Raw genomic sequence first — 14969 nt, 5'->3', positions numbered from 1 at the left:
TTAGAGCTGCTTTCAACTAGTTCATCTTTTCTTGAAAACCCATCAGTGCACCCATTAATACAAATACCATACGTTTTCAGCTTATCATAGGAATTATGTGTATATATATATATATATATATATATATATATATATATATATATATATATAGAGATATATATATATATATATATACATATATATATTTGCTTTTGCTTTTCCCAGATGTTTTACCACTTTCTTTTTTTACCTTTATGCATCTATTCAAGTCTTTATTTCACACTTATTCTTATTAATAGTGAGTGTGAGTGAGTAAATGTTTAAGGCATCTATAACAACACTGTCGGCTTGTCTCTACAAAGGACACATTTCACATGATTTGATCCATCACCAATATAAAGGTACCAAGTGGCTCAGTGTCACATACTAAACCTGAAATCAATACTGAGTAAATACCAAATACTACTGGTAGTACTTAGCCTAATGAAAGTCATCAGACAGTTTCTTAAAATCCAATGTAATTGTTTATTGACTGATTGAGTGTGGGAGGAAACCGGAGAACCCGGGGGAAACCCACGCAGACACGGGGCCAATGAGCAAGCTTTACACAGTCAGAAAGGGGGCTGGAAAAAGCCAGTACCTTCTGCTTTGCCAAAATTGACCACTGAGCCACCATGCTGCCCTCGGAAGCTCTATGAGGGTTTTGATCGCACAACTCCCGAGAAGCCCATAAAACCATGCTAAAGAAACCCAACACAGAACTTCACTTCACACATCCCAAATCCTCATCAGCGCAGGAAACACAGCAGCCTGAAGTCTCCCTCAACCAAGAGAGAATGTGTCTGAAGCAATTCTTTTTTCTTCTTCCTCCTCCTCATCTATGTCTCGGAGTCTTCTGAAAATCAAAGGACATTAAATACCTCAGCCGTTCTTCAAAATGAACATCAATTGAGACACAAGTTGAGGTGACTGTCACTTACTGTAACTGAAGTTCATCTGCAAACTAAACACACATACAAACAGGGTAACTTTCCTATTTTTGTCTCGACATCTTCAATGAAATGTCTCCCTTCTAACTCAAGGATGAATTTCATAACTAAAGGCAATAATCTCACCTGAAGGGAGGGAATGTGCCATATTTCTGTGATAGGGCATGCAGGCAATATGGGGGCTTTTCCAAGCAAATATTGACATGTGTGATTGTCTGCAATCAGATCTGTCCCTAAATGAGCTGCATATTTTTTTTCAAAACATATTTTATGTTTGTGGGAAAAACGGAGCAACCGGAGAAAACCAGACAAACACGGAAAGAATGAGCAAACAAATCAGAAGCCCAGAAAGCCATGCAAAGAACCCGTACACAGAACATTAATTTACACATCTCTAATCCTCATCGACGCTGGAAACACGGCAGCTGAAAGTCTTTTCTGGAGATGGAGGGCAGTCGTCTGGTTGGATGGTCCTGCTGTCTTCATCCTCCAGAGCGCAGAAGTAGGCTATCATTCACTGTCCTGACTCGAAGAGGTGAAGCCTTAACTCCTTGATGTCTTGACCTCATCAGTACGGACATAAAACATGAAATAACACACGCACACAGAATCATCATGTTATTGTTATGACGTCTTAAAGAATAATGTCAACTTCCTCTCAGATCTGCAATTAATTCTGGCGAGCTGAACTATGTCTCATCTGATAAGTGTGTGTCATGACCAGAGGAAGACATCTCACCTACCCTTCAGCTCACTAACTGTACGCTCCAGAACTTCCACTGCTGTGTGTTTTGGCTGCTGCAGGATGAGCCAAAGTAAGACTTGGTGGTGGCAGTCTTGTAATTAACACGCGGCCTTTGGTCTCATCTCCTTATGTTGGTTGGTCTTGGGCTTCTGAACTGGACCTGATGTTGATGCCTAAGCATCATTGCTACCAAAAGACACACTCACTGTTAAATTGCTGTCCCCGAAACGCAATGATCCAATGATAAATCATCACTAATTAACAGAGCACCACCCACAGAACCCACATCCAGCACACACACACTTACTTCGGGTGGTCTTTTGTGATGAATGGATGAGTGAGGACTTTCTTGGGAGTGATCCTCTTCTTTGCATCCACCCTCAGCATGGCCTTCAGGAGCTCGACACACTGCTCTCGCTCCACGGCCTCAGTCTTGTTTTTTTCCTCCAGACGCATCTAGTTGAGGAAACATCGTTCAAATTCATCAGTCAAATCATCCTCATGATCGAAAAAGATCATCGATCATTGGGACAATGAACTTCACACTTACTGCTTTCAGATCATCCAGAGACTGGAACTCGTGGCTCTTTTTGGTTCTTGTCTGGTCTGGAAAACACTCAGCGTAAGTCTAAAAGAAGGATGAAAGTGTTTGTATTAGTGTTCCTCTAAATCAGCCTGAATGTTAATGTGAAACACGACCGTGTGATGTCATCAAGAAAATATACTAACAAGTGATCAAATAAGTTCTGCAAAGGTTCAGAGAAGGTTTATTGTGGTACCTTGATCCTCCACACTTGGTCATTTAAGTTGAAGAAAGTCTTTGTCTGTCGACCATTTTCTAGAACGTCGTCTGCTGGCTGACCAAGGAGTTCAACAATGCCCAACATCTGGAGATGAAAAAGAGAATGATATCAATATATGCAAGAGGAAGCAAAATATTTTTCTCAGGAGGGCAAAGTAATGACCCGCCCGTATCTTAATGGCCCGTTCAGTTGGGTAGGAATATAAGGGCAAGCCAATCAGAGGCCGAGCAGGGCAGTTCATCCTGGGAAGCATCTGATCTCTTTGTGACAACATGTTAATGCTAAGACTTCCGATCGTAGCGAAGGTACAAACTGAAGACACACAAGTGCAAGTATCTGCCAAACTGTCTGACTATAGCAGACGACTTACTATTTCACATTCAGTTTCTCCTGAGAACGGCAGGCGGCCGCAGATCATCTGGAACATGGCACAGCCCAGGGTCCACATATCAATGGCCTGAGAATATCGACAGCCCAAGATAATTTCTGGGGACCTGAATGTGGAAGAGAAACATTACAGGATGTTTATTTGTAAAGTGAGCATGGTGACAGAAGGGGTGACAGGGAGGAAGCACACAGCTGCTTCTTCATGGTGAAAACAGTAAACTACTAACTCACTCCAGTATAATAATACAAATAGTCTGCCTTACCTAAAAGCTACTGGTTGCAGAGTTCTGCCCGTCCTGGCCTCTAATCTGGCAATGGCCAGACCAAAGTCTATCAGCTTGACTTCAAATGGGCGTCGTCGGTGATTCACCATCATTATGTTGTCCAGCTTGACGTCAGTGTGGATCACCTGGTTCTCCTTCAGTGCTTTGAACGCTGTGGCCATCTGAAAGTACGAGGTTGGTAAGAATCTACCAAAGCCTAAAACTGAGTGTTCAGTGCTTTGCTCTCCATGTGACGGTGCTGTGTTCATACCTGTTGGATGATGGTTCTGATGTCACTCAGGAGCATCGGGGCATCATTTCTCTTCTCCATGTAGTCATAAAGGCTGATGTCCAATAGCTCAAACACAATCGCCTTTCCAAGGGTGGTCGGAAAACAATCGATAAACTTGACAATGTTGTGTTTGTCAAGCTTGAGGCCCTTGATCTTTTTCAGCATGGCAATCTGGAGACACAGGCAAGTTTGACATGATTAGCAGTTTGCAGTCAGTTGATGTGCTAACACGTGAAGTCAGGGAAAACTGTCGTGTTGTGGCGCTCCAAACACAGTGTACCAATAATCACTATATCTTTACATCAAGGACATTTAATTACACTAAATAAAATGAACTGCTTTTTTGCACCACTCAGTTACTGTATGATATGATATCTTTAGCAAATGTGAACATTAAAATCAACAAAGTTTCGCACCTCGTTCCAGGTTTGTTGGCCCTGGCAGTTAGGAAACTTTATAGCCACCGTCTCACTGGTCTCCTTGTCCAAACATTTCAGGACCGTTCCAAAGACGCCCTCTCCAAGGACTTTCAGGAACTTATACTTGCTGGGGAGTTCGTAGGGGCAAGCAGCAGCGGCTTTAGTCGGTGCCATTTCTCTCTTAGACAAAACAGGTGAAAACAAGAAAACAGAGATGTTCCTTTCAATCCCTTTGAAGGACCATAGCCATGTCTCAGATATTGCTACCATCCAGTGGTTTCTACCCTTTCACCAATTAGATTAGATAAAACGTGTTAAACCACTGCTTTAGGTCTTCACATAGACAGTCATGTATTTACTTCATATTCCACGTTTCAGTGATCATCTGATTGTCTGAGGTCTGAATGAAATTACTGAATGTTAATGTTCAGTACAAAGTTATTAAGATAAGTTTACTTTAAATAAGCATACAAACTCTCTCTGAGCTCTGGTTGCCTGCATGTAACTAAACCATTTTTAATATTGTCAGTTCATCTCTACTTTCTGCCTCCTGAAACCAGTGGTGTGCACAGACTTTTGGAAGGGCAGGAGTGAAAAGAAGGGCACTTTTGCGTGTATTTTGGATCCCAAGAGGGCAGTTTATCATGTTTTAACAAGCCAAGCGGGCGGGTGAGTGTGTTTTACCAACCAAGGACCGTTTGGCAGCGTTTTTCAACAATTGGGCCACGAGGTGGCGCAACAGCCTCCCCCTCTTATACACATCACTGCCTGAAACAGAACAGAAGGAGTAACTCACCTGTATCACGATGACTGAAGGCTGTTAACTTCTCTGGATCACTTCTGGGGTATATCTGTAAGCTTGATGGCAGTTAGGTAGTCAGTCATTAAGAACTGTACCACGTCACACCTGTTACTTTGATTCCCGCTCCAAGCTCCGCCCCGTTGCTATCATCCTCCCCAACACACGCATTCGAACGCCACTCTTCGCGCACACGCGTGGACACGCACGCACATGCACAACTTATTATCAAATTAATATTCACGACATTGTTATGAATGAAATGATTGATTCATTAATAGTTTTATTGTTGTTTGATAGAGGATAGAATATAAAACCTCACAACAAGTCTTCTCTTCTACACAGATGTCAGTGAAGGCTGGACTATAACTGGCTCTGTCAGTTTGTATTTTTATCCCTGTCATCATTGCATGTGGAGGAAGCGCCTCGAAACATATTCTCTGTGGAATACTATTACATGCATTTCAACCAGTTTCATTGAAATAATATGTAATGCACAGTGTGGGAGTTATATTTTTTCATGGACCAGTGCTGTGAATCTGACCCCCATACTGGTTCTTATTTCAAAAAGCCTCTCACCAAAGAAATGAAAAGTGCTTTACACACACTACTTTCATTTCTTTATACAGCCTCAGCCTTTATACAGGTAGGTATTGTACTTTGTACCAGTGACTGCATTTCCATCCATCCTTTGCTTCCTGTCAGCCCGCTCTCTCCCCTACCAGGATTTTTCAGCCCTCTTTCTCCATTATAAAATCAACACACTCTCTTTTTTCACTCCACAAAACATCACAATGGGCTGCAAAGGAGCCCAGCTTGCTTCTCATCAAAAACATCAGCACACAATGTAAAATGTACTGACGATTCTGCTGATGTCCCTGGTGATTCACTTTTTACTTACGGTTATATACCTCAAATTTTAACAAAATCTCTACATGTATATTAACAACCATGGTGGAACGTCTTTTAACAAGTAGAGAATGGCTCCCAGTAACCTCGACTTCATCTATGCATACAGTCATACTTATACACACTACAGCAACATGAAAAAAAACCCCTCATCTTATTGAAATAACTGTCAAGTACATGTGGAAGGCATTGACATCCTGCAGACTTATTAAGATAATAGTTCTTTATAAATGTAACTCTTTGTGAGATTGACTTTCTCAAATTATAAAGTTACTTGTCATGTGCTTTCACATGTCCACTGCCAGGGGGCAAATGTTTACTCTTGACTTTAAGACAGCTATACTTCTGACGACAGATTGGTTGATTGCTTTTTAACTATACAGGATCACACTAACATCAAAAGAGAGGACACAGGTGTGGTTCTGGGCTGTGAAGGAATGTGTGTGATGAGTCTACTTTCACCAAAGGAAACTGTTGTCCAATGTCTTTCTGTCTATGGAGGAGTTAATTTTATCAGGATTGTCTTAGAATAGACAGCACTGTGTCTCAATTCCTGAAAAAAAATAAATAAATAAAAATAAAAAAAAAATCTTCCAACTGGTCCACACCATGAAAAAGTACAACAAAGTCAGCTGTGGGTCTTCAATCACCTGTGGAAAGAGACATGATAACCAGTATGCTTACAGACGAGGCTTGAGTTTGGAAAGGCTCTAAAGAAAATGGATGGACAGCTTAATGAACAGGAAGCATCTTTTTACTCAAGCTTGGCCTGGAACAACAAGTCTTAAAATGCACAGGGGTCAAATTTTAACTGCATGTTTATTACAGTTGATGAAATCTAAAGACAAATTATCAGTGAATAGGTCCAACCCCCATCTATCCCATAATCTAAATTTCATACCAAGTATAAATATTAATTACAGGTAAAAAGTGTTGCCAACATTAACATTTCATTGTTTTAGCATTTCAAAAAAAGTCAATGTGAGCCAATCAAAATGAGTTATGTTCTCTATAATGTATTTAATTTTCATTGTAATAAAAATTGGATTGTTCTGTCGACTGGTATCTCTCAGACTGTGGATCACTCCTTTTTCTGCTTCTCCATCTTCTCCTGTGCTTTTCGTTTCTGCCTGCCGAGCTGTCTGAAGAACAGTCTCTTGGGGTTCAGACCGTAAGCCTTCAGTCGCTGCCTGCTGAACTCCCGACCGCCTATTTTCACCCCTGCGCTTCCCGACACGAGGCGTCCACCTGAAGGCCTGTGCTTCTTCTTGGACCACTTTGGCCTCTCAGTCCTGTTTTTCACCTCAACAGTTTTATCTGCCACATCCTCTGCAGCAGTAACCTCTGTCTGGGGTCCCTTTTCTTGTCTCATCTTTTTCTTTGGGATCAGAATCTCTTCTTCCTCCCGGTCCTCTGCTGCCTCGTCTCCTGCCTCTCTCAGAGCTTGGACGAGTGTTGCTTCTGTTGGGTCCACACCAGAGGCGGCCACACCGGCCTCCTCTCCGCCTTCATTCTCAGCGTTCTTCAGACGATCTCTTCTCTTCTTCCCCAGCTTGGTCTTAGCCTCCGTCACCTCTTGATCTTGCCTGTAGATCAAGTTCATATAAATGTCAATATATACTGCCACAGTAACAGTGGATTTATTAACAGGTGTCCAGCAGGTTAGTTTGTGAAATACTCACTCAGAATATACAGAGCTCAGGACTTCTTTCTTCTTCCTTATATTCTGGGCTTTGATTTTATAGTTCATCAAATCACTCGTCTCCTCTTTGTCAGTCCTGAGAAAACAAAGAAAACAATATAAATAAGTGAAGTGAGACAACAGAACAGTTGTAACAGATGTGAGGACAGAGCCAGTACCTGAACATGCAGGTCTTCTTCAGAGAGCACCAATGGTTGAGCTCCTTATCATCAGCCTTTAAAATCTGAGGGTAGAACCAGACACTTTTAGTTCAAGTCCACAACACACACTTCTCGTCTTTCTGCAACACAGTTGGACCATGTTGTAGATTTTAAGAGCCAGCATGAAATATCTCACACTTGCTTCGTGGTATGTGGTCTGCTCAGAGAGAAGATTAAGATGAGATCATTCCCTGGTCAGAGCTCTCCCCGGAGGAAAAGCAATACCAGATCAGCCACCTCAAAGGCTCATCACTGCAGCATTATCAACCAACATCCAGTCAGCCTGCATTACAGCTATTGTTCTCATTTTGTTTAACACAATGCAATTGACTGTTGGCTAAGCCCCTCCCCCACTATAGAGGGCCCAATCAGAGCTTAGCAATCTAGACTAGGCATGACAGGTCTGTGAAACCGATGACCTAAGAGTGTTTATGCGCCTAACATTAGCTACAAATCCTAGCATTATTAGCCAACTAGATTACTACTAGGGTGACCTGATGAGAATGGGTGAAATTTGGGACAGGGGAGTTTGAATCCCCATTCTGTTTAACGTGTAAGGTTTCTTCTGTGGTTAAATGTCCTCTATGTGGATCATTATTGATGACGAGCTATTGCCTGGGACATGCAGAATGTGTATTTGGCCACTGGAATGTGAAAGAACCCTTTTACAAAATTATCATTAGAAAAAAGGACTGCATCAAAGACTAAAACTAACTTCGAGGATAACTGGGGCTTAGCAAACAGTCATTATTTGGAGTTGTTGGCCAGCACTTCCGTTCTCACCTCATCAGTGGTCAGGCCGAAGTCGTTGGGCAGGACCTGCCTGTAGCGGAACCTGCAGGGGAGGTCGTCTATGATGTCCTCATAGTCGAGCTTATAGTACTCGTCCAAGTACTGCTCAAAGCTTTTCTCCTCTGAAAACACAAAACAACCATGACACATCTGTCTGTTGGACTCGGGACTGTTCTCAATAGCAGAAGGTTTACTAGCACTTACGTGGATCAAACACGGGTTTGTTTTTGGTGATGACCTCCGCAAAGTGAGACTTCTTTCTCTTTTTGCCCATCTGTGGCAGGTCTGCTTTCTGCATCTTCTTCCTCTCCTTTTTCTTCTTCTTCTTGGAGGCAGTTTGCTGGTTGGGGTCATAGTCTGCATCCATCTGTTTAAAAAGGAACACATTCGGTGAGTGAGTTTCTGTTCACCAGAACAAAACCAAGTAGAAAACATAGTTATATCGGTCTTTGACCAGCTCAGGACAAAAATAAGTTGACTCACAATAAAGCCTTCATCATCACAGTGGGGAGCCGAGGCATCATACTCCTCTCCATCGTACTGTTCTTCCTCTTCACCATAGCCCTCTTGTTCCTCTCCAGTCCATGTGTCCCAGTTCCAGCGCTCTGTTGAAAACACAAAAATCCATGGCTTATATCTTCAAACTGCATGATACATCACTACAATTAAAATCCCATTAGTACTCTGCAATCTGACGCAAAGATATGGAACACACGGTATGATACAGTTACTAACAAATTATTATTCCTTCAGTTCATCTGTGCAAACATCAGGACTGAACACTGCTTCATCAGGTAACACAGGCTCACCCTCAAGTTCATCGTCATCATCAAACTGAGGCTTCTCCCCTTCTTCCTCTCCGTAGTATTCATCACCAAAGACTTTCTGCACAGAGGAAGAAAAAAAAATGTATATTGCTGAGGAGTTTTAATGCAACTTAGAAAGAAAAAAATGGAGACAACAGCTCCACACAGACTTCACTGAGGGAAAAGTCTAATCAGCCCAACACAGTGCACCTGTGTGAGTTTTGTGGTGTGAGCTGACAGCTGTTTTAAATCAGCATCAATTAGAACTGATCCATTGAAAGTGTATTTGTTAACCAACACAAAAGTTGGTTCAGTCCGGGGTTATTTCACTGTCAGCACCTCTGACCCAACATGTCTCCCAGATAAACTGGTCTGCACAAGAGCGCAAATACGTCTAATTAGCAAAACCCAGTACACCTGTGTGAGTTGTAAATTGTCCTCAATCATGCAAGAACTGCACAAAAACTAAGTGAAGGATAAATGTAGTGTTTAAATTAAAGGAGAGCCTTTAAATTAGAAAGTGTAAAAGGAAGAGTTTTGCTGTTATCATATGAGGGTTTGACAGATCTCTAATCTGGCACTGAGCAACTTACATACATGTCCATGTTTCTGTATTAGGGTGTGTTTGTACCCACCTGCATGAGCTGCTCGTGCTGCTGTGGATCAAAGTCTCCCTCCAGGTCGGCGTGACTGAAGGCTAGCTGCTCATTACCGGTCAGCTCCTGAAGCTTCTTCAGCTTCTCCATGATCTCAGTGCGCTTCAGGTTCTTCAGCTGCTTCAGCTGCTCCTGCTTCTGCTCTTTCTCCTGTAAGAGTTGTTGGAAAGAGTTGGTTTGCATTACCAAAGTAACTCAGGCATTTTTGGATTCAGTATGACATTTAGTCAAGGGCTTGGATAGATTTGTCTAAGCGCACCTTTGTCTTCCTTTCTTTCACTTCTTCCCTTTTGCGTTTCCTGCGGTCGTCTTTGGAGCGCACAGACGTGGCGATGTTGCGGGGGTACGTTTTGATCTCCTGGGCGTCAGGCTCCTCAAAGCGGAAGTTGTAGCGTCTCTCAAAGTCGTCCTGCCGCTCCAAGAAAGTCTCCCCTTCCTCCTCCGAGTCCTCCACGTCATCCTGGACCACCTCGTCGTAGGTTGGGATCCTTCATGCATCAAGAGTGTTTATTGTTGAAATTAGGCTTTACATTTCCCCCACTTTAGAGCTCACACACAAAACCAACATCTACACGAGAACAACAGACCGCTCATCGTCATCGTCCTCTTCTAGGTAGCCCTTGTTGAGGAAATAGTCTCTCAGGAAACGCTCCTTCTCATCCAGCTGTGGGTCATTCCAGTAGTCTCGCAGGTATTTCTGTCACAACACAGATCATTCCTGCTTAGTAGGAACTTTATTCAGTTAAGTTAAACAAAGTGTCTTTTTTAACCAAAATGACTTGCTGTCTCACACTCACCATGTCCTTCACCTCCTCTGGACCCTCGAGCTCAGCCTGGCCCTTCAGCCACTCCACAAAGTCTGCCTCTTCTTTATCCTACACACACATACAAAAGCGGGGAAGCTCACCCAGATCTGCAACACTTCTGGTCATCTGCTCATGCTGGGAGGTAACTGGTAACAGTTTCTGACCTTCTCTTCTTGTGTCTTGATCCTCCTAGTCAGCAGCTGGGATTCTCCACTTCCTTCGCCGCCCTTGTCGCCGTCGTCGTCGTCATCATCGCTGTCCTGGATGAACTTACGGAAGCTGAGGAGAGAGTTTCCATAAATAGTCTGCGAGTTATGCTGCCAGATATCTTCAGATTGTTTGATTCTTACCTTTCCTTCAGCGCCCTCTGCTCCTGAATGTAGCTCGGAGAGGCAGCTCTCTTTGGAAGAAAACAATAATGATCAATAAAGAGATCTGTTATTGGAAAGTGACTCCATCTTGAAGACAGAACTAAACGATCTACCTCCATTCTCCTGGCCTCCGCCTCTTCATCACTGTCGTCATCATCCACATATTTACTGTGAGATAAAAACAATGACAGCATTGATACTTCTTCACTTCAGTCACTACAGTCTCCATTAACTACAGTACTACAGCACCAAAGTTGTAAAACAGATCTACAATCAGATACTGACATTATAACAGCTGTGTTGGTATATGTTTAGTAACCTTCTCTTTGTACCAGCAGCTTTGTGCAGGTTGTTAATAAAAGCAAATGAAAGAATGTGTCTTGTTTTGTGTGCCTAAAGTTTTTTTTCTTTTTGCAATGGTATTGAAAAAAGCACTGAGTAGATATTTGTATTTTAATACTAATACTGTGTAGAAGTTCAACATTCTGGTACTATGTCATCTTTGTATATGGTGTAGGAGTGTTAGACAATAAGACAATAGCGGCCTTTATGTGTATAAGTAAACAATGTGAATGACACATCACTCTAGGTTGTATATGCAATAAATATGCTGCCAAAGAAAATAAAAAGCTGATCTCCAGCTTGTTGTTCAACACCAGCAAGACTTACATGGACTAAAGAATAAATGTACATGCAATTGCACATTTATTTTATAATTGTACATAGGTCTATGACAGATATAACAATATCGGCACAAATGTTGTCTGTTATAAAAACTCGTTTTGGAGATTATAACATACAAAAGATGTGATTATTCATAATCATTTAACCTCCAAGTGAAAAAGAAAAGAAAAGAAAAAAGAAATGTGTCTCTATCAGAAATTTTGCCTCCCTAATGTGGTAGAAAATAGTTGTAAGAGACTCAAAAAGTAAAAGAATCACAGTTCCAAAGCTGCAGTTCCCTGCAGCTGTGTGTGTGGTTGATGGGACACTTAAATGGAGACAGAATGTGCTTTCCTGTAGAGATCAGTCATCAAAATCATATGTTCATTGCCTGTCTACTGGAGGTTTTTATCAAGCGCTGACTGAACGTCAAACACTTGCATTTTCTAACAACGACACCTCTGCCGTCTTAAGATGACGCCCCTAGTCCTGATGGAGGGACCCTAAAAAGTGACCAGGACTGATCTGGGACACCTGATGAAAGGCTGTGATAATAACTATGGTGCAGTCAAATATTGTGAATGATGGCACACTCACCCTTCCTTCTCCAGGATGACCTTACGCTCGTAGTCCTTGAGGTACATGGGCTTTACTGCTTTCTTCGAGGTTGAAGGTTCATCATCATCACGGGTGGATGCCTCTGAAAGCAAGTGATGTAGATCCCTTATTCAAAACAAATTACCCCACAGACATTGAAGGCAACACCAGTTACACAAATAACTGCACTTTAATCACCTGAGTAGAACCTGGCATCTGTCTCATAGATCTTTGGGTCTTTCTTCTTCAGCAGTGACAAAGTTCTGTAAAAGTCTCTCTCGGTTTCAGGGTCCAGTTCCTGAGAGGGCAGAGGAAAGTTGGACAACCTGTTGTAACAACTTTAAATGGGACAATGTAATGTACTGATGGGAGTGTGGAGAGAGAAGAGGCGGCGGTGCTAACCACTTCACTGTCATCAGAGCTGGACTCGGACGACTCGGAGCCGCTCTCATCAGCTCGGTCTCCATATCGGTCCTTCACTGCACAACAACACAGGGAACACACATATCAGACACACGAACACCTGGGGGTCGCCTAACACAGCGACACTGCCCCACGCTGTGTTGTTAGCCTGCTAGTTTAGCCGCCGTTAGCTGACAGTAACACACTCACGTCTCTGTAGCTCCTCTTTCTGTCGATACTTCTCATATTTCTCCGCGAACCGGGGGTTAATTTTCAGTTCAGACTTGCCCGACATGGTTGTAATGAGGAGTTAGCTTTATGCTACCATTAAAAAACTACACGCTAGTAAAGGGAAGTCATCCCAGCAGCTGCATGCGCGTTGTGAGGAGCTGAACCACGTGGTTTCCGGTGAATGTGCCAGAACCTGAGGTTACACAAAGCGTCCTGCAGGGGGCGCACTACTGCTAATTATCACCGAGTAACAGCTCATCTTATTTTCAGTTTTCACTCATTTAGCCCGGAAGATACTTTTACTGTGCCAGACAGAAGATTGATTTTGTGAAAATCATTCGGTTACTTTTTAATTCTCCTCCTCTTAGAAATAGTAAAAAAAAAAAAAAAAAATTGTTTGCTAGAAGTACATTTGAAATGAAATGAGTTTTATTCTTTATTCATCTCAGTAAAAACCTTTTGTTATTATTTACTATGTTTTTATTTATTTGTTTTCATTTTAAAATTGAGCTATATAGGTTTGGTCATTTGTTAAGGGACACCCTGCATTGTTTTTTTTATATATATATAAATAAATAGTTGGGTAACATTTCATTCAGTGGCTGAAAATGATTTCATGTTGATTTATGATGACATTTGGCATCATAAACAAGAACATTACATGTTCATAATTACATGTATGACAGATGTGTTTTGTTGACCAATTAAAGGATCTACAATTGTAAACAAAACCTTTGTTGTTTTATTCATCATGTGTTTGGCTTTCATTTTGTTTTATTGTTTTATTTGATACATTACAACATTTCATTTTATCTTCTCACAATAATCTATGAGATATAAGGTGTAGTCATTGTTGGTATGATAGAAGAGGCCATATAAAAACATGCAGACAGTGACGATGAAATAAGACACACATGCCAATATGAAATGAATGAGCTAATCCTCCTATTGACATCAGGTTGTTATTTTGCACAGGGTTAATTATTCTTTCTCCATTTGTCTAAATAAATCTGCCTGCATCTAGTCTAATACTGACGCAGTGTTTGTCAGTCAGTCACTTACAGGGAGTGTGTAAACATCAAAACCCACAAACTGTCAATAACATATTCCACAAACTGTAGATAACATATCCCACAAAGGGTAGATAATGTTACTAATGACTAAACTGAGTCAGACTGGATGCTTTGCCCTTCTCACATTAGGTTACTAGAGATGATGTTTACTGGATATCAGAAGAGCAGAGGACGCGAGGCAGTGTGACGAATGAGACCAAACAGTTTGACGTCATGTCCCATCAGAGCTGGTTTGGGTGAACGGGATGTTTTTGGAAAAGCCTCCAGAATAAACCTGATTTGACTAGCGTGACCCATGTGATATGTCCCACGACAACATCAATTTAGGCCATCGAGATCAGATGTCCCCTGAAACAGAAAAGTATGGCTCATACATTATCATGTCAGCAGATAAAGACAAAGCTTTGACCTGATTCAGGCACTGAATATTGATCATGCACAGATCTGGTGTGTGGCATATGATGAAACAACAGAGACAATCTAATAGGATGACATGAGGTAAACCATCGCACCTCAAAGATCAGTGTTTGGCCCATTTGTAGTTATTCTTCAAATAAATGATAATCCACAACAGGGATGGCAAATGTATGCTAACCCTGTTGCCTGAAAACATGCAAAAGCAGCTAAGCTTATATCTGTAAAGCTAACAAGTGCTATGCTTTTAGATAGTGGCTTATCTCAGTTTTAGTAATGGCGAAAAGTAAAAGTATATATTTCTAAATAAAATAGCACACAATGCACAATGCTGTTGACATTCTTGTTGAGTGTGAAACACGGATAAAGTCAGTGAAGTTAAATATCTTTATGCCATACTGGATGAAAATCATATTTTTCAGAAATATGTCCAAACTCCACCTCTCTTCATTCATTTGATATCTAATAAAAGGTTGAATGTGCCCAAGAATGATAGTGAAAACTATTTTTCTTGTAAGAATAATGCATTCTGACACTATAAACTTGTATCCCCTGAGAACAACTTTGATCAAATGCCACAATGGTCAAACCATTGTGAGCTGATTACTGTGTCCCTCCCAACAGAGTCTGGTCCCTATCACAGTCGGGGGAAAGGTCTGTTAAGGTCCAGG

General features: G+C 41.6%; 2 protein-coding genes, 1 long non-coding RNA gene and 1 other non-coding gene across 12 annotated transcripts; 1 reads left to right on the top strand and 3 right to left on the bottom strand.

The window, feature by feature from the left end:
* Window positions 1-484: 484 nt before the first annotated feature.
* Window positions 485-4821, bottom strand: LOC119014382 (homeodomain-interacting protein kinase 1-like). 9 transcript variants are annotated; one of them, XR_005072949.1, is made up of 11 exons: window positions 4674-4821; window positions 3875-4057; window positions 3438-3629; window positions 3167-3348; window positions 2887-3010; window positions 2493-2600; window positions 2264-2341; window positions 2021-2169; window positions 1095-1899; window positions 960-982; window positions 485-874 (listed from the first exon to the last, which is right to left on the bottom strand). XR_005072949.1 is itself a non-coding variant. In XM_037089493.1 (9 exons), the coding sequence occupies exons 2-9, from the start codon at window positions 4049-4051 to the stop codon at window positions 1887-1889; spliced, it is 1023 nt and encodes a 340-aa protein (XP_036945388.1). In that variant the 5' UTR covers window positions 4052-4053; window positions 4674-4791; the 3' UTR covers window positions 1582-1886. The 9 variants fall into 9 exon arrangements, 2 of the variants coding, with proteins under 2 accessions (XP_036945388.1, XP_036945387.1); XR_005072950.1 differs by having other exon boundaries at window positions 485-871; XR_005072948.1 differs by lacking the exon at window positions 960-982.
* Window positions 4822-6321: 1500 nt separating this feature from the next.
* kri1 (KRI1 homolog) lies at window positions 6322-12996 on the bottom strand. Its single transcript, XM_037089490.1, has 18 exons — window positions 12791-12996; window positions 12581-12657; window positions 12377-12476; window positions 12179-12281; window positions 11032-11086; window positions 10898-10947; window positions 10712-10826; window positions 10539-10616; window positions 10329-10438; window positions 10001-10229; window positions 9721-9891; window positions 9089-9164; window positions 8763-8884; window positions 8484-8646; window positions 8271-8401; window positions 7446-7510; window positions 7268-7363; window positions 6322-7171 (listed from the first exon to the last, which is right to left on the bottom strand). The coding sequence occupies exons 1-18, from the start codon at window positions 12873-12875 to the stop codon at window positions 6667-6669; spliced, it is 2331 nt and encodes a 776-aa protein (XP_036945385.1). The 5' UTR covers window positions 12876-12996; the 3' UTR covers window positions 6322-6666.
* LOC119014846 lies at window positions 7645-7745 on the bottom strand. The gene has a single exon (XR_005073085.1). It is a non-coding gene; the product is annotated as a Z30 small nucleolar RNA (small nucleolar RNA).
* Window positions 9163-10993, top strand: LOC119014383. The gene is made up of 5 exons (XR_005072955.1): window positions 9163-9506; window positions 9704-9893; window positions 10059-10220; window positions 10355-10432; window positions 10741-10993. It is a non-coding gene; the product is annotated as an uncharacterized LOC119014383 (long non-coding RNA).
* Window positions 12997-14969: the final 1973 nt, after the last annotated feature.

This window comes from Acanthopagrus latus, chromosome 23 (genome assembly GCF_904848185.1).
Source record: "Acanthopagrus latus isolate v.2019 chromosome 23, fAcaLat1.1, whole genome shotgun sequence".
NCBI lineage: Eukaryota > Metazoa > Chordata > Actinopteri > Spariformes > Sparidae > Acanthopagrus > Acanthopagrus latus.
Note: the sequence above shows the minus strand (reverse complement) of the source record. Positions and strands in the feature narration are given on the sequence as shown.

Bases quoted from the DNA above. Each gene is read 5' to 3' on its own strand.
- LOC119014382 (XM_037089493.1), bottom strand. From the start codon at position 4,051: ATGGCACCGACTAAAGCCGCTGCTGCTTGCCCCTACGAACTCCCCAGC. The intron at 3,349-3,437 runs GTATGAACACAG...TCGTACTTTCAG, and splicing joins TCAGAACCATCATCCAACAG to ATGGCCACAGCGTTCAAAGC. The intron at 2,170-2,263 runs GTAAGTGTGAAG...TTCCTCAACTAG, and splicing joins CTCTGGATGATCTGAAAGCA to ATGCGTCTGGAGGAAAAAAA.
- kri1 (XM_037089490.1), bottom strand. From the start codon at position 12,875: ATGTCGGGCAAGTCTGAACTGAAAATTAACCCCCGGTTCGCGGAGAAA. The intron at 12,477-12,580 runs GTTAGCACCGCC...CTGCCCTCTCAG, and splicing joins GCTCTGATGACAGTGAAGTG to GAACTGGACCCTGAAACCGA. The intron at 10,827-10,897 runs GTAAGAATCAAA...CTCTCTCCTCAG, and splicing joins CAGAGGGCGCTGAAGGAAAG to CTTCCGTAAGTTCATCCAGG.